The 24615-nt window shown below is 41.7% G+C and overlaps 1 protein-coding gene across 2 annotated transcripts in view; it reads left to right on the forward strand.

Annotated features, from left to right (window-relative positions):
• Positions 1-1171: 1171 nt before the first annotated feature.
• The window catches only part of MAP7D2 (MAP7 domain containing 2), a 147879-nt gene continuing 124435 nt past the window's right edge, over positions 1172-24615 (forward strand). Inside the window, exon 1 of one of the 2 annotated variants that reach the window (XM_045013711.1) lies at positions 1172-1332. In XM_045013711.1, the coding sequence (XP_044869646.1) occupies positions 1281-1332 (52 nt within the window). In that variant the 5' untranslated portion in view covers positions 1172-1280. Of the gene's footprint in view, positions 1333-1889; positions 1993-24615 lie in introns of those variants that run through there. The other variant, XM_045013623.1, reaches the window with a different exon arrangement.

Consider the following 24615-nt stretch of genomic DNA (forward strand, 5'->3'; position numbering starts at 1 on the left):
TATAATATATTTAAAAAATCAACAGGTTTGAAGCTTGATATCTCACATGTAGTGTTATTGTCTTTCCTTTTTAAATGCCAATGAGGTTTTTTTCATCATGCGCGTTTTAAAAACTCACTGCCTGGTATTAGAATTCCTTTTTTGTGGAACTGCAATGGGTCTAAACTTTGAAACAAAAATTATATACAGAGAGTAACAAAGAATCAGTGAAAAGGGGAAGAAGATATAAACGTTTTCGTGCTACTTAAAACACTTTCGGGATTCTCACTTGTTTTCTGGTCCTTTAAAACGTGCCTTTATCCGATATTTGTTTTATGTATTGATTTTGTATATAATTAGGGAACAAATTTTCACATTAACAGATCCACGCACATGGATCCAAATTCCAGGTGACACCTTTTCCAAGGAGCCTGTGCGAAGCAGTCAGAATGCACCTGAAACTTGACAATCATGATCTACCTCTCACTAATTGTCCATGGCACTAATGATTTCTTAAATAATCGCGTACCTGGATCCCCCGTGTTTTCTCCTCACTTGTCCCTAAATGTATCAGGATCCAGCTGTTTTGTAAAGGGGGGGGGGATCGTTCTCCGCGCCCCCGGAAGGATTATGCCTGAGGCGCTGAATCTGTACTGGTGAAGAAAGTTTTCCCGCTGCTCGGTTCAAGAATATTCGTGGAGTTAAACTTTGTACTAGAATCTGTCAAGCCAGGGCAAGATCCGTTCACCCCCCCCCCCCCCGGGAACCAGAATACTTGAGAACAATGGGGAGGCCAAGGGTGTGAAGGCCGAGGTGACGGCGGGGGGTGCAGCAAACGAGACTGGACTCCAGCAGCCCCGCCCGCCGCTTTGCACTTGCCCTTCACCTCCCCCCCCCCCCCGCGCCTAGGGGTGGCGGCTGGAGCTCGGGTGGCGGCGCAGGAGGCAGCGGCCGGGCCCGGCTAGCGCCCCCCCCCCAGTCCAGTTGCCGGGCCAAGGGCCGCTCCCCGGCGCTGGTGCCCGGGGCAGGGGGCGGGCGCGGGACGGGCCGCCACACGCCGGGAAGGAGGGAAACACCTGCAGGCGCCGGAGCCTCCGCCCCACCCGCTCTGCGCGCACCGGAGCAGCCGCCGCCGCCGCCGCCGCCTCCCGCCCCGCTGGCAGCCCGCCCCGCCGCCGCCGCCTCCCGCCCCGCCGCGCGGCGTCAGGTGCCGCGGAGCGCCCAGCGCGCCTGTGCGGCGGCCACCCGGAGCGCAGCGGGGCCGCAGCCAGGAGCGGGAGCCGCGCTGGCCGAGGCAGAAGATGGCGGAGCCGGGGGCTGCGCGTACCTCCCCCCCGCAGCCGCGGGCGCCAGGTGAGGGACAGGCCGGGGCGGGCCCGCCAGGTGCAGGGGCAGCGGGGCTGGCGGGACCCCCCCCCCTTCCCGCGGGGTAGCGGGACCCGCAGGGGCAGGAGCGGCCCCTCCAGCGGTGCCCGGAGCCGCTCTCCAGCCGGAGCAGCCCCGGGCACTGGGGGGCCAGCGGAGCCTCCTTCGCTAGCATGAAAGTGGGGCAGGTGCCCCAGTAACTCACGGGGGAGGGTTGCAAATAACCAGCCCGGGGCGGGGGGGGGGCGTGTGTGTGTGTGAGCGGGTGCGGAGGAGGGGGCGCGCCAGGCCGCAGCAAAGGACCCCAGCTCCGGGGCGGGGGCCCGGTGCTGGGGAGCGGCGCACGCAGGTGGGCAGTATCGCTTGCGGCGGGGAAGGGCGCGTAGTGCTCATCCCGGGGGTGATGGCTGGATGTGGGGAGCCTTCCGCCTCCAGGCACCGGGAAGAGAATTTGGAGAGGTCCCTCAATCCGAGGAGCACGAGGCCGGCTGTAAATAATGCCAGGGAAGGATTAGAAGGACCTGGGAAGCCCTGCGTCTGTGGGAGAGAGGATCAGTAATAGCTACAGAAGAAAGCTGTTAATGCTGAATGGTTTGCTGTTCTCTGGGGATGTCAAACATGATTTGGTTCAACACTATCAGAAAGGGAGTATGTGTTGTATGAGAGTAAATCTGCACAGAGCTCTGCTACTATTAGGCTGGTATAGTGCAGATTCACATCCCTTTCCATGCTTATTTTCATTTTAAAACTATGTTTTCTTTGTGGTATAGTAAATATTTGCCATGAGGCAGTTTTTAGGTGGCTTTAAACCTGTTGGGTTGGTCTTGCATGACAGATGCATGTTAATTTCTTAACCACTAAATGTGTTGCCAGCGATGGAATGAGCTTTATTTTAGCCTAAAGTAGGGATCGAGGACAGAACATCTAAACACAATTCCTGCAGTGTCTGGGCCTGTCTATACTGGTAGGCCAAACCATAGAATAAACTGGTTACGCTGGTATTGAGCTTGAACAATTAGTTTTGTTCTCAGTCCTATATAGGCACAACTTCTAAAGGGCTCTCCTTTCCTGCTTCATTCTAAATAACCATATTGTAAGCTTCTTGGGGCAAGGACTTTTTTTTTGCTCTGTTTGTACAGCACCCAACACAATGGAGCTCTGATTCTAGTTGGGATCTCTGGGTGCTACCAAAATATAAATAATAATTATATTAGGACATATTAAAATGAAGTTATTTAGTTGGTAGAGTCAAGCATTTGAACATTAGGAAATACTAGAACTAAGGTTGCCTGTGAAACCTTATTCTTTCCCCTGCTTGTATGTGTGTGTGCATCATGATAGACACCTTAATGACCTGGTTGCATGCTATTTTTTCCACATGACCTCTGCTTCAGTCAGTGCACAGGAGGGATAATGCTCAGGGAATGAAGGAGCTATTCAATATATTTTTATCTACATTATCTAATATGTGACCCTTGTGCACCATATAAAACCATGTATTGAATACAGAATTATTAATTTATTCATGGTGCTCATCAACTGTAGTATGTGAGTGCTTCACAAACACTAATAAGTTTATTTTCACAACTTCTTGGAGAGAGAGAGTATTGTTATCCCTGTTTTACAGATGAGGAAACTGAGACACAGAGAGTGACTTGCTTGAGGCCACACAGTGGCAGAATTAGAACCTGCAACATCAATTCCTGACTACTCCAGGTCACACTGCCTTACTGTGCTGAGCAGCCACAGCTCAGTTGCTCTTCACAGTGTTTAGCATTGCTGATCATCCAGCCCTTGGTATCTCAAGTTGGACCCCTAGAAAATGAGAGAGAAACTAATAGTGACCATTTACCAAAATTCCACTTCAAGTAACTTGCCCAGTATCATGTAGGAAGTAGAGGGAGGGACGGAATTGATGTCTGTGTAAGTCACCTTTCTTAACCACAAGACCATCTTTTATCTTTTTTGTATTCCCAACTTTATTCTCTATGCACCTACCAACTGCTAGAAAAACGAGGCAGTGCCCTACAGATAAATCTCATTGATCCAGTCTCTGTCCTGTCCTGTGGAAAAGCTAGTATGTTACCGTGTGATCAGACTGTGTCACAATGAATCTGCACAAGAATGAAGGTTCATGGGCAATTGTAATAACTGCTGATCATGCACTGTCAGGGTTTGAAACCTAAATTTTAAGCACTGCAACAGAGAGTGCTATTCCTTCAACTACAGGACTAAATATATTAATTGGTAGCAGAAGACTGTTACCCTATTTGAACCTTCCATTAAAAGAAGTTGCATAATACACTGAAAAATAGTGAGTTACATATGCATGAGTAGCCCCATTCTACAGACAGAATAGAAAGTAGAGATATGCAGTGTGACTGACTGGATGAGATTTGGGTCTGCTGTAATGGAGAGCTGGGATATATTGCTAGTCCCAGTTTAATAATAATTGTGAAGAGTACACAATTACTAAAGCACTCAGCAACAGGGTTTAGAACTCATGCTCTTCTGGTACACATTATTATTATTTTAATTTATCTTCTCCTGGGGTTCTCATCCCACTGTGGGAGGTCTGTGGGTGGGGAGAATAATATCTGCCCATCTGTGATACCCCTAGAAGTGGGCAATAGGCCAATGGGACCATGTGTTGGGCCCAGGTGATCGTTGCAGCCCAGCCTGTATCTTCCCATGTCTTCCTCCAGTACTATAGCTGCTCTGTCAGCAACTCAGCAGAGTTTCTATTCACAGAGATTTCCAGTGCAGTGTATGCTGCTATGGCAGTAGCTGTGGGATCCAAGCCTTAGAATGTTCATGGTGTTCTTGCATGCTGGCAAAATCAACACAAGCCATGGTAGGGAAATAGCTATTTTCAACAGTTTGTATTCATCCACATCTGAGCAGAATTTCATGGTACTAGTAAACCGTGCTTTCCTTCTGCAAATAATAAAGGTGATAGAGCTCAAGAAAGATGGCAATAATCTTTTACAATGGAAGGTGTTAGGTAAACTAAATATTGGGGTCACTGCCAGTTCTGCATCAAATAATAATTAATAATGATGAATAAATACCAAATGTCAAGCTTTTGAGTTCCAGATCTCTCATCTTCTGTTTCACTGCTCTGTGACGTGTACTTAGATCTGCCCTGGAAACCTAAGCAGAGCTCAGTATTTCTGGTTATTTTTCAGGGAAGTGGTTTTTAATTTCCTTGCAAAAAAGCTTGGTCAAAACTAAGAGGATTTAAGGAAAAGGTACATATGGTGCCTAGTTAGTTAGAAAATATAAACATAGTGAAAATATAAGGAGCAAATTCTTACATATTTCTTCAGAATTTTTTTTTGCTGCTGTGCATCCACTCAACTGACTTATATAATATTTTTCAGTGTATAGCAAAGTATACTAATGTTGTTTTGTAATATTTATTTTCTTTTATGTGAGATATTAATATTGTTTTCCCAAGGCGTTAATTTGTGTACCTGCTTTTATATGGTGTAATTATTTCATAACCGTCAATTTTATTTCAGAATAATGTAATGCATTCTGTAGTTACATAAGAAATGTCTCAGAGGCTTTACTAGTTAAAATTATTTTTGTACTTTGATTACAATGAAGTGAGGAACAGTATCTTGCCTCTTTGAACTGCAAAAATGGAGGGAAAAAAGAAGAGTAGTTTCTTGAATGTAATAAGCTATAAAAATATAGCAGCAACAAATCTGAACTTTAGGGTGTTAGAAAGCAGTCTTGATACCATATATAATATACATATTTCAGTCTGTATTATTGGGCTCTCATATGTATGTGGGAAATACATGAGGTTTAACTTAGATATTTGATATTCTCTTTTTTATGTTGACTGAAGGGGTTTACATGTATATCATGTAAATAAAACTATGTATACTGCCTGTTGAAATCTTAAGATTTTTATAGTAAACACTTTTTATTATGTATTAAAACAATTATAATTTTCTTAGTAATTTTTTTAACTTTAGGTTTATTTATAGCTTAACCTAGTAAAAGAGAAGTTTTGAATATCCTGTTCATACTCTTCAGTCAAGTACTAGCACCATATATCCAGTGCACTGAAAAGTAAGAATTTGTGTTTGGTGGCCAGATTATTCTTATTGACTGTTCATGTAATAAAGTATGTCTTTTTTTCCCTTATTCCTACCTGTGAATTCCTCCATTGTCAATATATTACATGGTTGGCAGTACTAGTTGGTTCTTTTGCTTTCATCCACTATGGCAGTCTCAGCGGCTATTAGCCAGTATTTTAATAGATTAGCAATTTTTAAATTAGTGCCTTTTTATTTTGATGAATATAGTAGCTATACTGGCTACCCTCAGATCATTGGATCTCCCCATGTACAAGCTGGCTTCCATTAACTTCATTGCAGCACTGTCTGTGGAAGGAAAATCACAATCTCCTTCTGCTAGGACCAGACGCACAAGCTGTTACTAAACTTTCTGGCTCAAGCTGCTCTAAATTTAGGGGCATTCTCTGTAAGATTCTCAATGTCAGTTAGTCTTAATTGGAATATCCATACTCAATTTCTGTGCTTAAATAAAATAAAAAAAATTGTCATGTATAAAAGTTTTAACTAAATGCATCTATTCAGGCACTATAAAAAAAAAGACTAAGCAGACAAACACTATGTTTTGAAGTGTGAAAATATTACCTATGTCTTGGTACAACCATCTCTTGATCCACTCTGCCTTTTCCACCTTCCATCTCTAACTGGCTGTCACAATTTTTTCCAGACTATCAAATTAGAATTTCGGCAAATCTTTGGAATTCTCTGTTTGATCCAGGTTCTCCTTGATACAATTATCTTTCACTTGATGTGAACAACACATTTTACCTAGGTCAGTACACCACGTTACTGTGATTTGAGTAGTACACATTAATACAGTGTGTTCCTTTGTTACGCACCCAAGTTTAACTTTCATACAGCATGTTTCTCTCATATTGGCCCAAGCAAATTTCTAGTTTATTGTTTAATTGTTTACAGGAATACTAGTGTACATTAACAAAAGTTTCACTAATAAAACACCAATGTTCCTCTAGTACTGTTGTGAACTTGATCTAGTTATTATTTAACCCTTCTTATTCATTACCATTTACATTATTTTGTAATAATTTGATTTTCCCATAAGTGACCTGCATTTGAATCACAGATGACTAGATATTTACAGACTGTGTGAGGATTTTACCATTCAATGTATGTGTATATATGCATATATTTATATATATGGCCCACAATGAGTTTCTCTGTTTTTTCCATGCTCTAACTTCATAAACTACATGATTTTAAATTTGGAGCTATTATAGTATACTAGATAGTCTGCCACATTGTATGTGTTCAGTACCTGTTTTAGGGTCATTTAATGGGTTACTCACTAATTTAGTGACCTGTAATCTTAGCTGGAAAAACATTTACTTTACAGCAGAATAATATACCGTACTGAGTTTTTAGAGATACCTGTTATTGTAATTGATCTCCCTGATCAATGATGCTTGGGGGAGTGTGTGTGTGCCTGCACACCTGCCTCAGTGGGAGCTGATGTCAGATTGATCTTCCTACTGGGAAGTGGCTTATGACAGAGTAAATGCAGTTCACTGTTAGAATGAAATAGGCAGAGACTTTCAAGGTTCTTATTGTTCTTTTACTTAAAATCTTATGTCTGACAGTTTCTGCCTCTCTCATTCAGATAATGAATTTCATTTTCTTTGTCTTGATTTCTGCCAATGGGCTGTCAAGATAGCAGTGTTCCCTGCTTGACAGACTTTTCAAATTAATATTATAAAGATCTTAGTGTTGTATTTTGTGTGTAATTAGATAATGATTAAAATCTTTCAGATTAAATGGCAGGTTTGCTTTAAAATTGTTTTCTATTTGGTGTTCGTAGAGTATTTTTTGTTAAAGTGTATAAAATAAGATGTTCAGATCCTCGACTGTTCCATCTTTTTTTCCTCTTCATTCCCTCCCATTATTCATTATTTAAATTATTATTTAAATGATTCGTGTAAATATACTTTCATTCAGCTCTTAACATTTTTCTCCCTTGGCTCGTCTGAATTCTTGTTAAATGTGAGAGCAAATAGACCACATCAAATTGCTGTATCTCAACTCTTGCTTACTGTGTGCCTAATTAGCATATGTTTCTGTGAATCTTAGTGCAACAATTCTCTTTGCCCAATTTAACGTCTAAAAAGTATTAGTTATCATCATATATATCTGTTGTTCTTTGTTCAGCCTGCTATTGACCATGCTTGTAATAGCCATTTCAGAATAGTAACAACCAAACCTCTGCTTTCTCTAGATTTTCTATAGACCAGTGGTGTGCAAACTGGGGGGGCACCCCCCTAGTGGGGAGTGCAAGAGGTTCTCTGGGGTGCTGTGAAGAAACTTCTGCCTTTTGCCCTTTTAAAAAACAAACATACAAATATCAGTGTTGCCAACCTTACTTCTGTGCTGCTGCTGGCAGCAGTGCTGCCTTCAGAGCTGGGCAGCTGTAGAGCAGCGGCTGCTGGCTGGAGCGTTCATGTTATTTGCAGCACAAGACAATTATTTTTTTAATCTCGCACTAGTCCCACCCTGCAATTCCCACTCCCACCTGCTCCCACATTGTCTATTGAATTTTTATTCCGCTCCCACTGTTATGGCAGCAGGCCCTCTTTGTTTCTATTGTGCTTTGTAACTCTAGTTTCTGACAAGGGATCCCAAATTGATAATGACTGGAAAAGATGTTCATTTTTAAAGGCTCTCATTTTCCAATGAGCAGTGTTTGGGGGAAGTGAGTAATATTTTTGGTAGCCTCTCTGCATGTGAAGGTGAATGAACTTTTAAATGTTTTAAGTCGCCCCATGGCTTCTCAGTATGCAAAGTTGTTTCTTCGGTTGCAAGTTATTTTCCTTGGTCTATCTTTTTCTCTGCCTGCTGTTTCTTTTGTATTGGTTTTGGTAATACTCTTAACCTTTCTGTTATAATATCAATCTACACAGCGAAAACTCACATATGTCTGATGAATGAACCCCTGTTACAAACTTCATTTCTTAATGTTTCTTTAATATTAAATTATTTTCCTCAATTCATGGATGAGTCAGCTTTATTGCCTTCCATTGTCAGAATTTAGGCATTCCAGTCTTTTGTAGGATTTAATTTCCCTGAAGATTTCTTTATCCCATAATGAGCTGAAATAGATTTTATCATGTATTCAGTTCCAGATTTTTGTCATACCAGAAAATCCAGGAGATATTTTTCTCTCCCTGTTCCAGAAATATTTTAATTTTGCCATTCATTTGTTCTCTCTGTTGTCATTTAATGAAAGTTCATTTTTATAGTTTATATCTAATGTCAAATCACTCCTGTCTGTGTTGTGGAGTGGACCAGTCCCCTTCTAACTTCATTGCATATGTTTCAGTTCTCTGTTGTAAAGTTGGCTTATCCGGCTACAGTGTCTTTCTAAGTGGGCTCTTCACTTCAGTAATGTTGGCCTTTACGTTCACTTTAGTGCTTCTGCTGCATTTCTCATATCCATTGACAGAAAGGTGATGTGGCACATAAAACATTCTTTAATCTTGCAGAGCTATTGGGTTAAGCAGCCATCTGAGACTCATAATGCTACTTGTCTCCTTTCTTGCTGTTTTAATACGTCTTCTCTTAATTGTTTTGTTTTTCCAAATTGTTAACATTAACTCCTTCCATTAGAGAAATAGGCAGTGTTAAAAAATGAATTCTTTGAAGGGGTCAACAAACATGTAGACAAGGGGGATCCAGTGGACATGGTGTTCTTAGATTTCCAGAAAGCCTTTGACAAGGTCCACCACCAAAGGCTCTTATGTAATTAAGTTGTCATGGGGTAAGAGGGAAGGTCCTTTCATGGATTGAGAACTGGTTAAAAGATAGGGAACAAAGGGTAGGAATAAATGGTAAATTCTCAGAATGGAGAGCGGTACCTAGTGGTGTCCCCCAAGGGTCAGTCCTAGGACCAATCCTATTCAACTTATTCATAAATGATCTGGAGAAAGGGGTAAAAAGTGAGGTGGCAAAGTTTGCAAATGATATAACTTAGATAATTTTTTCACATCTAACTGCTCAAGATAGTTAAGAGCAAAGCAGACTGTGAAGAACTTCAAAAAGATCTCACAAAACTAAGTGATTGGGCAACAAAATAGCAAATGAAATTTAATGTGGATAACTGTAAAGTAATGCATATTGGGAAAAATAACCCCAACTTTACGTACAATATGATGAGGGCTAATTTAGCTACAACTAATCAGGAAAGAGATCTTGGAGTCATCATAGATAGTTCTCTGAAGACGTCCATGCAGTGTGCGGCGGCAGTCAAAAAAGCAAACAGAATGTTAGGCATCATTAAAAAGGGGATAGAGAATAAGACAGAGAATATCTTATTGCCCTTATATAAATCCATGGTACGTCCACATCTTGAATACTACATACAGGTGTGCGCTCCTCATCTCAAAAAAGATATACTGGCAATAGAGAAGGTTCAGAGAAGGGCAACTAAAATGATTACGGGTTTGGAACGGGTCCCATATGAGGAGAGATTAGAGGCGAGGACTTCTCAGCTTGGAAAAGAGGAGATGAAGGGAGGCTATGATAGAGGTATATAAAATCATGAGTGATGTGAAGAAAGTGAATAAGGAAAAGTTATTTATTTGTTCCCACAATATAAGAACTAGGGGCCACCAAATGAAAGTTATTTATTTAAAACAAATAAAAGGAAGTAGTTCTTCACAGAGTGCTCAGTCAACTTGCGGAACTCCTTGCCTGACGAGGTTCTGAAGGCTAGGACTATAACAGGATTTAAAAGAGAATTGGATAAATTCATAGAGATTAAGTCCATTAATGGCTATTAGCCAGGATGGGTAAGGAATGCTGTCCCTAGCCTCTGTTTGTCAGGGGGTGGTGACGGACGGCAGGAGAGAGATCACTTGATCGTTACCTGTTAGGTTCACTCCCTCTGGGGCACCTGGCATTGGCCACTGTCGGTAGACAAGATACTGGGCTGGATGGACCTGTGGTCTGACCCAGTACGGCCATTCTTATGTTCTTATGTTATGTTCCTGCTTGGTTCAGCATGTGTGAGTGGTCAATTACTTGTCAAACATTAAACAGAAACCAGAATGACTGTTCTTTATTTTAATAAAATGCTCTTTCTAGTATCTGTGGTTTGTAATTAATTCAGTTTATGTATGTCATAGAATGCTGGAATTTTTAATTGATCTTTGATCCACGAAGAAAGATACAGACTTATCATAAGGCTAAGCCAGCGTGCTCCAGGGTATTGACTAGAGAAAGAACTTTGAAGTGATCTTTCTTTTCAGTCAGTGAATGTGCTGCTCTTCTTTTTTAAGAGTAAATTGGGTTATAGTTTGAGGAAAGCTATAATCTAAGTAAACAGTCCTTGATTATCTATCTAGAATTAAATGTTTTAAATGTAAGTTTATTTTATTGTAAGTAAAGAAAAACCTTAATCACAGAAACAAAGATGCGTTCTTTATGTAGTTAAGCAGGCCATAGGGCACATCAGAAGATGGATCTTGCTCTTTGTCCCAAAAGAAAATAAATATAATCATCCATTAAATATCTTATCAGGGCATAAATAAACACTGTATTAATAGCATTTTTAATGCTTGATGTAATGATGCTTTTATTTTTGCAATACTTTCTGCATGGTACCATGACTGGATTTTAATAACAATAGTAATGCTTTCCATGTGTATATTTCTTTTGATGAAAGCACTACACAAACAAAAAAATTAAGCCTCTGTGAGGGAGGCAGGTATTCTGATTTCCCTGAAGGAAGAAGCTGAATATTGCAATTGAGACTTAGTCAAGGTCACAAAGGAAATCTGAGGCAGAGCCTGAGTTTTATTCTCAGTCTCCTGATTCCCAGTCCTGTGTTTAAGCCACAAGACATCTTTCCCTGTATTCAAAACACTTTATCTCCTGTTAATATGTGCAAGCGTTTATGTTGTTCAACTTCAAACATTTTTTTAGTAAGAAACACAGCTAACTGCTATGGCTATGATTAGGAATGGCAGTTATGGAACTGTCTAAAGGCCTGGTCCGAAGCACATTGAAATCTAAGGGCTTCCAAGGTAACATTCCAGAATGTGGTTCTGTAATTTTTTTGAGGCTAGATTCTAGAACAAAGTCTGAGAAGGAATGAAGCAGTGGGAGATGGGACACAGATAGTGCATAATATAGGTTGTTTAGAGAGAGTGTTCTGTGGAGAGAGCAGAGTTGGAGAAATTACTGAATCCTACAGTCAGTGAATCCTTCTACAGTGCTGAGAAGCTGAAGACCTAGAAGAAAAGTCTGAGGCCTGGTCTACATTGGGGATATGGATCGATCCAAGTTATGCAACGTAGCTGAAGTCAACGTACTTAGACCTACTCTCCGCGGTGTCTTCACTGCGGTAAGTCGACTGCTGCCGCTCCCCCGTCGACTCCGCCTGCACCTCTCGCAGTGGTGGAGTACAGGAGTTGATGGGAGAGTGCTCAGGGATCGATTTATCGTGTCTAGACTAGACATGATAAATCAACCCTCCCATTGGATCAGTCACAGCCTGCCAATACGGTGGGTAGTGTGGACATACCCTGAGAGAGACACCTGCATCGAGGCTCAAATAAACTGAGGTGCACTCATTTTTATAAGGTAGTGGGAACAGATCTTATTGTGTGCAGTTATTTTGACAGAATTAAGGTAAGTGCATTTTGGTATATCTGTTTGTTTTTCCAGTATATTGTTCCTGATCTGTTTTATGTAGTGTTCCTGAGTTTTACATATTATTCCTTATTTGGATACCACTGGTACTGAATGTACCTTGATTTTCCTGTAAGTTACATATTGATAAAAGGGTGTATAGAAGAAAATAAGTAGGCTGCCCCTGAATCATAGTGCATTTAAGCAAGCATAAGAGGGACCAGGGAGCAAGTGAAAAGGTGACTGACTTAAAATTACAAAAAACATTTGAAAAAGGTCTTTTTATTACTGTATTCAGCACTTCTGGAACAAATCCATGATGGGTAAATATTTTTCTTACACAGGAATTTGGTGTTCCCTTTTCTGTGCAGAGATTATTACTGTCCATAATTTTACATATTATTTTCCTTGTTTGGAGTTTATGGACAAAGTTGTTTAATCCTGACTTGAAATTTTTCTTGCTGCAGATACCATGTTTGTCATCCATGCGCAGATCAGGTGTTCAGGGCTTGAAAGTTTTACCTGACTTCTTTTTGCAAGGGTACTAATCCTACTGGTTTAAGTAAAGAACACCTATGCTGCCATGACCCCACAACCATGTATGTGCAACTTTCTTTGATCTACTGGGGAACATGAAGATTTGCTGATTATGTAACCAACCTAAATAAATCAGTTCTCGGTCTGGCTGCTGCTCCTTCTCCTGTCTTCTTGAGCATGCAGGAGGCTCTAGCTCAGGGGTAGGCAACCTATGGCACACATGCCGAAGGCGGCACGCGAGCTGATTTTCAGTGGCACTCACACTGCCCAGGTCCTGACCACCAGTCTGGGGGGCTCTGCATTTTAATTTAATTTGTAAATGAAGCTTCTTAAACATTTTTAAAAACCTTATTTACTTTACATACAACAACAGTTTAGTCATATATTATAGACTTATAAAAAGAGACCCTCTAAAAACATTAAAATTTATCACTGGCACATGAAACCTTAAATCTGAGTGAATAAATGAAGATTTGGCACACCACTTCTGAAAGGTTTGCCGACCTCTGCTCTAGCTTCTCATCTCCACATAGGTTTGCTGTTCCTTACTGCTACCTTCCCTCTGAAAGGAGCAACCCCTGGGAGACCACTTTGCTCCCTGGCCGCTCCTTCCTTCTGAGAAATGTATTGGCTTCAGTTACTCAGGCCAGCTCAACCCAACCACATATCTGGTTGCCTTAGTTTGCCTCAAGACACACCTCACTTCATATCTAAGCACAAAACAAAATTGTGCAAAAGCAGGGGAGTCTAGGGCAACAGCTATCTTTTTTTTCTTACAAAGATTGCCTTTTAAAAGTAGTAAACTAACATGTACGTTAACAGTATTGTTATAGTATTTGGGACAGCAAACAGAAGCCATAAACAGTAAAGCTATGTAAAGTTTTCATGTGTACTAGGTATTTGTAATGGAAGGTAAGTTGTGTTAATTTTAATGGACATGGTAAGTTAGTGAGCAGTTGGAAGACACTGGAAGTTTCCCCTAGCGCTTTCAAATAGAGTCAGCTTTGTTATCTTTAGAAATTTCCTAGAAGGGATAAAGTTAAGCAGTTTTGTTTAGTGAACAGTAATAGAAGAAAATTTGACTACAAAAATACATTTAAACCACTCGCTTCCCTTGTGGGAAGCAAGGAGTGACTGATGGGGAGAGATGTTGCGGAAGCAATGAATATCGCTCTTAGGGAGCGGGTAATGGATGTTAAGATGTGTGTTTGGTTGGCAAGAGTTATTACCAGTTTGAGAATTTCACTGACAAGCTCTGAAAAGACACTCCAGCCGGAGGAGAGTTGTGCTGCCGCAAGGCCTGTCAACAGCGGAGGAGGATTATACAAGAATAAATCGTGCCTTTAATAAAAGCACAACTTGGGCTTGATGAGAAGAGAGGGAGGAGGAGGAGTGCCTGCAGCCAAGAGCTTAGATGGTGAGTTCCTGAGTGAATTACTCAAATGGAAGAACCTGGCTTTTGGAGATTGAGTGAAAGCATGGCAGTTATGTGGAGCTGCAAGGCAAGGGGGTGTTATCCCCAAACCTTTAAAATCATGAGAACAGAGGCTTTTCAAAACGTTAAATATATTTACAGTAATTTCTGCAAAATGTTAGGTAACTGCTGTCCTTATGATCACCGTATATTAGTCCTCAGGGAAACTTAAGTCAAGATTGACACAAACCATGAATCAAATAAACCAGAGAATGTAGTGAACTTTAAAAAAAAAAAATCAAATAACTGGAGCCTTCTTTCTTTTGACTTAGGAATTTTTAGATTAGTCTATAAGAATGTGCTTCAGGTATACACAGACAAGAAGTTGGAATTTTCTCCAAGTATTTCTCTCTGCAACTGCCCATTCTCTTTGAGGAACTGCAAAGAGAATCGTGATAATTCTGTGTTTGGGGGCTACATAAGTTGAAATATTAATCTGTACATGATGTTTCTTGTGCATCAGACATGCAATCTGAAAGGACACACAGATGCTGGTTTTGTTATTTAGAGATAGTCACTGATATCAGGGTATTTGTTTTTCCTCCCTAAACCTCAGGTAATGTTTATTTTTAAATGTTGTTTTTTGTTCGACTAAGAGTAGAAGCTATCTGCCATTTACATATACTAGATTATGATTCTCCTGAGTAGCTTTCAGCTACTTTCATCAGATCTTAAGGGAAAGCAGGAGAGTTGAGATGGACTCTCTAACACTGAATGGTTCCTTTTTCTGCTAGACTCATAATGAGTCAGTTAAGAGTAACAGATTGGAGAATCCAAGATGCAGTTATTCTTACAGATAAATGTACAGGTAAAAATTTTTAACTTCTGGGCAAGTGGAATACGTTTGAAATGATATAGAGCAGATTCTCATAATCTGCTGTGATTTTTTTTTTATATATGCAGCTACTGTGTCCTGCACTAAAAAAGGTACCACTCATCAGGGTGCAACAGCAGTGTGTCATCAATGTGTGGGAATGAACTGGATGAGCTGCACTACCCATTGTGTGAATAAGAACTCTGCCTTCTTGGTCTCACAAGCATCCCAGTAGCAGTCATTTGTTGGTTGCCCCGTGAAGTCAGTAGCTTCAGCAACCTGTGAAAAATCTCAGAACAAAGAAGCACTCACTTCCTACGGAGTTTTGAACTCTTCCCCAATCATGTTTATCTGTGGCAGCTGAAGTTGGAGCTGAACTTTAAGTTCCCACAGAATTGTAGATGTAGGAGAGACTGTGTAGCTATCTCCATGCCACAGGCTTGCATTGGTCAGCACAGAGGGGAGCAGAGAGCCAAGACATGTAAACCAGTCCGGGGCCCCCGGGGCAGCGGGGGGCAGTGAGCAAGTTTCAGAAGGTCCACCAAGCAGGGCTGCCATTAGACTCGCTTGGGCGCTCGGCAGAAAGCTGAGGCCCCACCGCATGGGGCTGAAGCCTGAGGCCCTGATCCCCACCACCCAGGGCAGAAGCCAAAGCCTGAACAACTTAGCTTCATGGGGGCTGCTGTGGCATGGGCCCCGGGCAATTGCCTGGCTTGCTACCCCCAATGCCGCCCCTGCCTTTTATATGCAGAAAACAGTTGTTGTGGCACAGCTGAGCCATGGAGTTTTTATAGCATGTTGTGGGGGCCTCAGAAAGAAAAAGGTTGAGAATCCCTGATGTGAACTAAGTCAAGTTCAAGTTTTAGAGTATGAATTTCACCTCTAACAGTGGCTTATTTTCAGTACTTGCATGTCCAGTATCATATTGGAACAAATGACACACTCTTTAACACAAATAATGAAACCAAAATGTCCTTATTTGCTTTGAACTTTTATATGAAAATGTCAAAACCCATTGTTTCCCAGGTAGCAGTGGTGCTCCATAGTGCTGCTTCCAATCTCTGGTTGATCAAGATTGTTTCCCTCCAATGCTCGCCATGTCATGGTTATCCTTCACTGGGTTATCTGGAATCTGACAGTTAAAATCAGTGGAGATGCTTCAGCTATGTGTTAGGCTAGAACTGTGTAGTAAATGGCATTGTGAGTAGAAGTCATCAGCTTATGGAACTTGCTTCCAAATAGGTGGCTTTCTGAGAAGGATGCTGTGCTTTGGGCTAAGGAGGCTTACATGTGAGATTTGGGTTTCACAAGGAAAATATGTCTGTCAGTCAGTAATTATGGGCAGTAATAGCAATGATGATTTGACCATGCTGTGTGAGTTGTAGAGCTTTTCAAATAACTTAAAACTACACTGATGGGCACTTTTTTGGAGGGGAGATAAGAAGGCGGGTCTGTGGTTGTGTATGTGGTGTTTTTTGTTTTTAACAAGTACCTGTATGAATAAAGTAAAGGGAAATTAGTCAGGTCAAATTTGATCCAAAATGTAGGTTTTTAAAATATACTCTTTTTACCAAACCAACAAAATGTTTTCATGAAATTAAAAAAACAACTTTTAATTGAAAGAGCATCTGAAAGTAAGACTGACTAGAAAGCCAATGTGAAAATGATTAGGCTGCTTTCATTATCAAAGTTCAGTGGAATGTGAAGGAGTAAACCCACAGGATGAATACTAAAAATAGTGATTTTTTTTAAAAAAAATATTAATTTAGAGCCCTTCGTGTAATAGGGTTAAGGATTGCTTACTTACATTTTTTTAAATAAACCAGTGTGGTGTAGTGCAGTGGTTCTCAAACTTTTTTTTTTTGCGGACCACTTGAAAATTGCCGAGAGTCTTGGCAGACCACTTAATGATCTTTCCAAATATTGTTTGTACCATTAGCTACCTATTGTAAAGCACTTTGGACAAAAGCGCTATATATAAAAGCCTTAATAATAATTTTTTTTCTACAAATAAAATCTCACAACTCATATTTTAATATCAGTAGTCTTACCTTTTTAATTTGATGGATATGCCCTCTCTCTCCTGCTGCGGCAGCCCCCAATCTGGGGCTGGGAAGGAGGGGGGTCTCTCCAGGCACCACTCAGGTGTGCACTTTAGAGGGAACTATCCACAGACCACCTGAATGGAGCTCGCGGACCACTGGAGGTCCACGGACCACAGTTTGAGAACCTCGGTGTAGTGGACTGAGCATGATCCTGGAACTTCTGGGTTTTAGTCACAGCTCTGCTGTGGACTTACCATATATCCCTGAGTACTCTCCTGTTCTCCTCCACGTCTTCCCTATCCCAGTAGGGATGATATCTAACAAAGGTGTTTTGAAAAGTAGTATTTGTACAGTGTTTTGAAAATGTAAAGTGCAAAGTGTTAACTAAATCAGACTTTTAAAAATAGCTCATTTGGTGAAATTAACACACAGCTTGCCCACCTCAAAAGTTACCTTCTTGGGGCCAGGAGGAACATGGGTGTCTGAATGGTGCTGGTGGAGTAGAGTGGGGAAAAATCTTGAGGGAAATAGTTTAATTCAGTACATCTTGTTACTGTTCTTTATAGGTGCAGGAGGAGCACTAATAGAGGTCTGTGACAAATTGGCAAAGAAGAAAACAAGGATATCTTGACATTGAATTTGTCAGTGAAAAATGATCTAGGGTCAAATTATGGCCCGACTTGATGACCAAACTTCCACCGACTTCACTCAGGACAGGATCTCACCCCTAGTATTTAGTTTATACCAAAATGGAGAAGTTTTCTGAGACATAGGCATTTCTTTAAGGTGTCTAGTTGTCATGTTTATGGTAACACGGAGAATATCATACTAGAACAGGGGTCGGCAACCTTTCAGAAGTGGTGTACCGAGTCTTCATTTATTCACTCTAATTTAAGGTTTTGCGGGCCAGGAATACATTTTAACATTTTTAGAAGGTCTCTTTCTATAAGTATATAATATATAACTAAACTATTGTTGTATGTAAAGTAAATAAGGTTTTTAAAATGTTTAAGAGGCTTCATTTAAAATTAAATAAAATGCAGAGCCCCCTGGACCAGTGTGCAGGACTCAGGCAGTGTGAGTGACACTGAAAATCAGCTCGCGTGCTGCCTTTGGCACCCGTGCCATAGGTTGCCTACCCCTGTACTAGAAGCATCCAAATCTAAACTCTGCTGGGTTAACAATTCAGGATGTAGGAAGATGGTGTTTTGGGTGAAGCTGGTGTGGTGTGAATGTGGAACAAACAGCTGAGATAGGCTTGTCATTAGAATTTATCAACTGCAGAATTGGTATTCATACCCCTAAATCTGCTGTTGTACAAAATCAGGATCCACATGTTGGGAACAGAAGTAAAATTAAGCACATCCTTTAAACAAAACTTAAGAGACTTGGTTGTACATAATAGATGAAATTGAAAAAAGAGATCAGAATTGTTCGCCTTCACAGAATGATAGAAGTAAACATCACTGGGTTTAGAGAGTGATAGACAAATAGTGTATCAATTACAGATTGATATGTAAATATGGAACCAGAAATCCATGTTGTTCGTTTTTCTTTAATCACCTGGATAAATATTCTAGTGAATGTGGTTTTAAAAAGAGAGGTGGTGGCTTGCTCCTGGTTAATGATCTTGGAAATAAATTCTTTCTCTCTACGTAGTTCTATACTGTGTGGGGATGCATGCCTGAACTTCTACCATGGGTGTTGGTTAGAAATTATTTCATCCTACATGTAAATGGTGGCAGGTGTGTGTGTGGGAGAGGAATGCAGTTCAGTAAGGTTATTTTTGTACAGTCTCTGATCACGATATATCCTTTGGTATATGAAGTCCCCACTTTTAATCTCAGTGTAACTACCAGGATGCTTGGAGGGTAGTGGTGGGTTGGTCGAGATGCCTCAGCCTTTGACAATCTGGGTAGGGGAACACAGGCCTCCCACTATATCCCAGCCCAAGGCCCTGTGTGAGTCAACCCCTGAACAGGGCAATTCCAAGCAGGAAGTCCAAAGCCACTGTCCCGGGCTACTTCCTACCAGATTCCCTTCATCTTGGGGCGTGGCCCCTGTAGTCCAATTTGCTGAGGTGGCTTGCCTCCCGTGGTGCCCTGTTGTGGATCTTGGGTGGTGTCTGCTGCAGTCCCAGGCTCCTTCGCTGGGGCAGCTGTAAATTTGGTGAAGCCAAACCCCACAATGTCTCTGGGCCGCAGTCATCCAGTTATCTCAATTGCCAGAGGCTCTGAGGTCTCCTTCACAGTCTCCCTTGGCTGGGAGACAGAACGTGCTGCCTGTTGGCTGCCTTATTTGGTAGACTAGCAATCCTTCCGGTCAGGTAGGGCAGTAGCTAACTCCTGCCTCTGCCAGTCAGCCCTGATCTGGGCCTGGCCCTCTCCCTCCTCCAGGCCTGGCATTGGCTGCAGGTATAACAGGGTGGGGCTAGCTGGGCCCAAAGGTTCTCCTTAACCCCTGCAGTGCTGGTGGGTTGTTTCTCTGCTTCATTACAATCAGATAAATATTTTTAAAGGTATAACAGATAACACAAGGTCCAGTAAACATTGGTACATAGTGCATTTGTTGTTATAAGAGGTGTTCTGTATTTACTTACTCTAAAATGATTCTCAGTAAAGTGTAAGTTAAGGGTGAGTTGAAGCAAAAAGCATGGTTAGTGGGAGGCATCTACATTTTGTTGGAAGAGATTATAGGTGTGGTGGGAAATCTGGAAAATGGGATTAAGATTAAACAAAGGTCAGGTGTGTTGCACTAGCTTTGTTTCACTTGTTCTGTTTTCTTAACCATAGTCATTCTTCCTCTCTTTTCATTAAACTATGAAAACTTTGAGGCCTTCTTAGGTTTACTGCTTATCTTTTAAGGCTAACATACTACAAATGGGATCAGTTCAGCACTGCTTTGAACATTCAGCATGATCTTGAAAGTATGACACTTGGAAAACAAAGCTGGTGTGGTGTCGCTAGTGCGGCGTCATTGAGGTTGAGTGAACAGTTAAATGCTTTAATTAGAACGTCTTCTTGGCTGATAGAGAATCTTTTTTAAAATCAACCTTTACGTAATTTTATGTACTGAGAATGCACTAGCAGAAAATTTTGGTTTTGGAAAAAACATTTTTTTGTTGGAAATCATATTTTTAATCAGCTCTAGTTTGTATAAGGTCTGGCTTTGCTTGGCCAATTATCCTTGCCTCTCCTCTCTTATGTTCCATATCCCAATGTATGTCTTGTCACTATTAAGATTGTGAGCCATTTGAGGCTGGGGCTCTCTTTTATTTTGTTGTGCATCACTCAGCACAATGTTATCCTAAGCCTGATAGGAGTCTCCGGGTGTTTCTGCAATAAAAATAATAAGGCTCTGACACTGCATCCCATATTCTTCACAGTGATAATATTATGATATGATTATGACATAATCATAATGTATTTTATGGAAGATAATTCATCTGAGGTGTCATTGGATAGGTTATGGTTTGCTGAATATGATTATCCTAGTTGTATGCATGCATCATTTTTGTATTCAAAGTTATGAGCATTGACTATGTATCTGTATTTCAAAATGTAGTTACACCTGGGGAATGCCCACTAGACAAGATGCTTTCAGCCTAGATAGTGAGTGGGGAAGAGCCATTAGAGAGAACAATAAGCCTTAGGAGATGCTTATCTCCCACCTGGGGAGCCTTCCTGAGGATGCTGCAGACAGCCTCCGAGTAATGGCTGCTGTGACACTACAAGGACATGTAATCAGGTCACCTAGTTCTGGATTCCATCTTGGGATATCAGTATTTTTCCACTGACTCGCGTGGGAACTAAGCTTTGAAACAAAGGGTTCCTGCCATATGCAAAAAGCTATATAAGGCAGGGGAGTGACATCATCTGGGGTCTTCACTGACTCCCCACCCAAGAAGACTCATGGAAACAGCTAAGGAACAAAGACTGAACTAGGGGAAGTGATGGTCCCAGGCTAAAGGGATTTCTAGCCTGTGAATGGAACACCTGGGGATTCCAAGCTGTAAAGCAAGTGCAGCTTGCACCTTATGAATCTGCAGCCTGCTTGTATCATCACTTAGGGTGAGAATTTGCTATTTATATCCAATCTGTTTTGTATATTAAGGTTAATTTGTGTTTTTGTGTACTTGCTAGGTAATTTGCTTTGCTCTGTTTGCTATCCCTTATCACTTAAAAGCTATCTTTTGTAGTTAATAAACTTGTTTTGCTTTATCTGAAACCAGTGTGTGGGAATCATAACTCAGGGGGAGAAAGCTGTGACATATTACTCTCCTCATTGAGGGAGGGGGCGAATTTTATGAGCTTACGCTGTACAGTTCCCTGTGCAGCACAAGATAATATAATTTTGCGTTTATACTCCAGAGGGGGTGTGTGCCTTAGGGACTGGGAGGTGCCCTAGCTGAAGCCTTCCCATGCAGAGAAGAGCCTGCCTGCGTGTACTGCAGCTGGATGTGTCTCTACCTGTATGTATGCTGGTGAAGGTGCAGGCTGAAGCCTGGAGGGCTTGGCATCTTGTCACATCAGTACAATGTAAAAGCCCAGGCTGATGGTCAGGGGCCTCGGTACCCCAGGTCCAGGTGGCACCCCGGGGGGGGGGGGAACCCATCATAAATGTACATTACTATTTTTGCCTTCTTTGTGTCCTTTGGAAAAAAGCACAATATAAAAAATAACATTTATCGTCCATGGGATTCCTATAAAACAATTAAAATTCCTAGCAACCATTCAGAGAATTACTCAGCTCTCTGTGCTGAGTCTGAACCAAGTATACCTAGACAGTCCCTGACAGATGTTTGTCCAACCTGTTCCTAAACACCTCCAGAAACTGAGATTCCACAATCTCCCTTGGATGCCTAATCCAATGCTTAAATATCCTTCTAGTTAGGTTTTCCTAATATCTAACCTAAACAGGGCCGCCTGGGGGGGGGGCAAGTGGGGCAATTTGCCCCAGGCCCCACAGGGGCCTCACGAGCCCTGGCGCGGCGGCGGTCCGGGTCTTCGGCGGCATTTCGGTGGCAGGGGGCCCTTCAGTGCTGCCGAAGACGCGGAGCGACTGAAGAGCCCCCCGCCGCCGAAATGCCGCCAAAGACCTGGACCGCTGCTGGGTGAGTACAAGCGCTACAGCTCTCCTGCTTTGCCCCAAGCCCCCTGAATCCTCTGGGTGGCCCTGAACCTAAATCTCCCTTGCTGCAGATGAAGCCCATTACTTCTTGTCCTACCTTCAGTGGACATAGATCACAGTTGATCACAGTGCTCTTTATAACAACCCTCAACATATCTGAAGACTGTTATCAAGTGTCCCCCCCGCCCCCCAGTCGTCTTTTCTCAAGACTAAACATGTTCAATTTTTTTATCCTTTCCTCATAGTCAGGTTTTCTAAATCATTTCATTTTTGTTGCTTTCTTCTGAAACTCTCCAGTTTGTCCACATCTTTCTTAAAGTGTGGTGCCCAAAAATGGACACAGTGCTCCAGGTGAGGCCTCACCCGTGCCAAGTAGAGTGGGACAATTACCTCCTGTGTCTTACGTACAACATTGCTGTTAATACACCCCAGAATTATATTAGCCTTTTTTTGGCAACTGTATCACATTGTTGCTCATATTCAATTTGTGATCCACTATAACCCCCAGATCCTTTTCTGCAGTACTACTGCCTAGCCAGTTATTCCCCATCTTGTATTTGTGCATTTGATTTTTAACTTCTGAAGTGAAGTACTTTGCACTTGTCATTACTGAATTTCATCTTGTTGAATTCACACCAGTTCTCCAATTTGTCAGTCATTTTGAATTCTAATCCAGCCCTCTAAACTTTGATAGCAGCCCTTTCCAGCATGGTGTCACCTGCATATTTTATAAGCATACACTCCACTCTATTGTTCAGGTCATTAATGAAAATATTGAATAGTACTGGACCCAGGACACACTCTTGTGGGAACAAGTTAGATACGTCCTCCCAGTTTGACAGTGAACCATTTATAACGGCTCTTTGAGTACCCTCTTTCAACCAGCTATGCACCCACCTTGTAGTGATTTAATCTAGATCACATTTCCCTAGTTTGCTTATGAGAATGTCATGTGTGACCATGTCAAGAGCTTTACTGAAATCAAGATATATCCTGTCTATAGCTGTCTCCACCCCCCAATTCACTAGGCCAGAACCTATGAAAGAAGGGAGTTTGGTTTGGCATGATTATTCTTGACCAATCCATGCTGGCTATTCGTTATTTTCTAGGTGCTTACAAACTGATTGTTTAATAATTTGGTCCAGTATCTTTCCAGGTATTGAAGCTAAGCAGACTGGTCTATAAATCCCCGGATCCTCTTTCTTTCCCTTTTTAAAGATAGGTATTATATTTGCCCTTCTGCAATCCTTTCGAATCTCACCTGTCCTCCATGAGGTCTCAAAGATAATTGCTAAGAGTTCTGAGATTTCTTCAGCTTGTTCCTTAAGTGCCCTAGGATGAATTTAATCAGGCCCTACTGACTTGAATACATCCAACTTCTCTAAATATTCTTTAAGCTGTTCTTTCCCTATTTTAGCTTGCATTCCTTCCTCCTTATTAATATTGATTGTGTTAAGTAACTGGTCACAATCAACCTTTTTAGTGAAGACTTAATCAATCTCTGTGCACATAAACTTTTTCTTTTTAGCAGACGCTAAAGTTTCATTGTTTGCATTTGGATGGTTTTGTACTCACTAATAAATTAACTCAAATAGTTACTTTGTTCCTATTTTTAAAATGTTTTTGTGGATTCATACTGACTAGCAGAGAAGCTTTCAGTTTGTCCTCTAGCCTGTGAGCTTGTTACATTGTGTGAGGTTATAGAACAATGCCAAGCACACAACAAAATGTCTGCTCCAAAGAGAAATACATAAAGTTCAAAATATCTATTGTTAATTTAGAAAACCGCCTATTCTCAATACGGAGGCACAGTAAATCAACTAAGGCAAACACTGGTTGAAATGAGCTTATTATCTCAGTGTTTATGTAGAATTGCATACAGGTCACTTTTCTGAGACTGTTAAGTCAACTACGTGGTCTTCATTAAAGTATGAAATCTTTTAATAATAAATAAATAAAAATTCAACTCAGTAGTTTCTTTTTCTAGCTCAGACTTTCCTGTTTAGATCCACTGTATATAACTTTGTCATCCTTGACTCCAAATATTTTCTCTCTACATGTCTGCAAATCTGTAAGTTACCACTTCACAATGTTGAACCATCTCCTCTCACATTAACTTGTAGCAGGGCCGGTGCAACCATTTAGGCGACCTAGGCAGTCGCCTAGGGCACTAGGATTTTGGGGGCGCCATTTTCTTCGGCACCCCCGAAATTCGGCAGCAACCGCGGCGGCCGGATCTTCGGCCACCCCAGTCGCCGCCGGCATTTAGGCAGAGGGAGCTGGGGCAGGGGAACACAGGGAGGGCTGCCTGAAGCAAGTAAGGGGGGGCGGCATGCAGGGGAACTCCCCGCCCCAGCTCACCCCTGCCCCGCCTCCTCCCCAAGCATGCTGTGGCTGCTTCACTTCTCCCGCCTCCCAGGCTTGCGGCGCCAATCAGCTTAGGCGCCGCAAGCCTGGGAGGCGGGAGAAGTGAAGCAGCGATGGTGTGCTCAGGGTGGAGGCGGAGCAGGGGTGAGCTGGGCTGGGGAGGGTGCCTCA

The sequence above is a fragment of the Mauremys mutica genome, chromosome 1 (assembly GCF_020497125.1).
Source record: "Mauremys mutica isolate MM-2020 ecotype Southern chromosome 1, ASM2049712v1, whole genome shotgun sequence".
Classification (NCBI taxonomy): Eukaryota; Metazoa; Chordata; order Testudines; family Geoemydidae; genus Mauremys; species Mauremys mutica.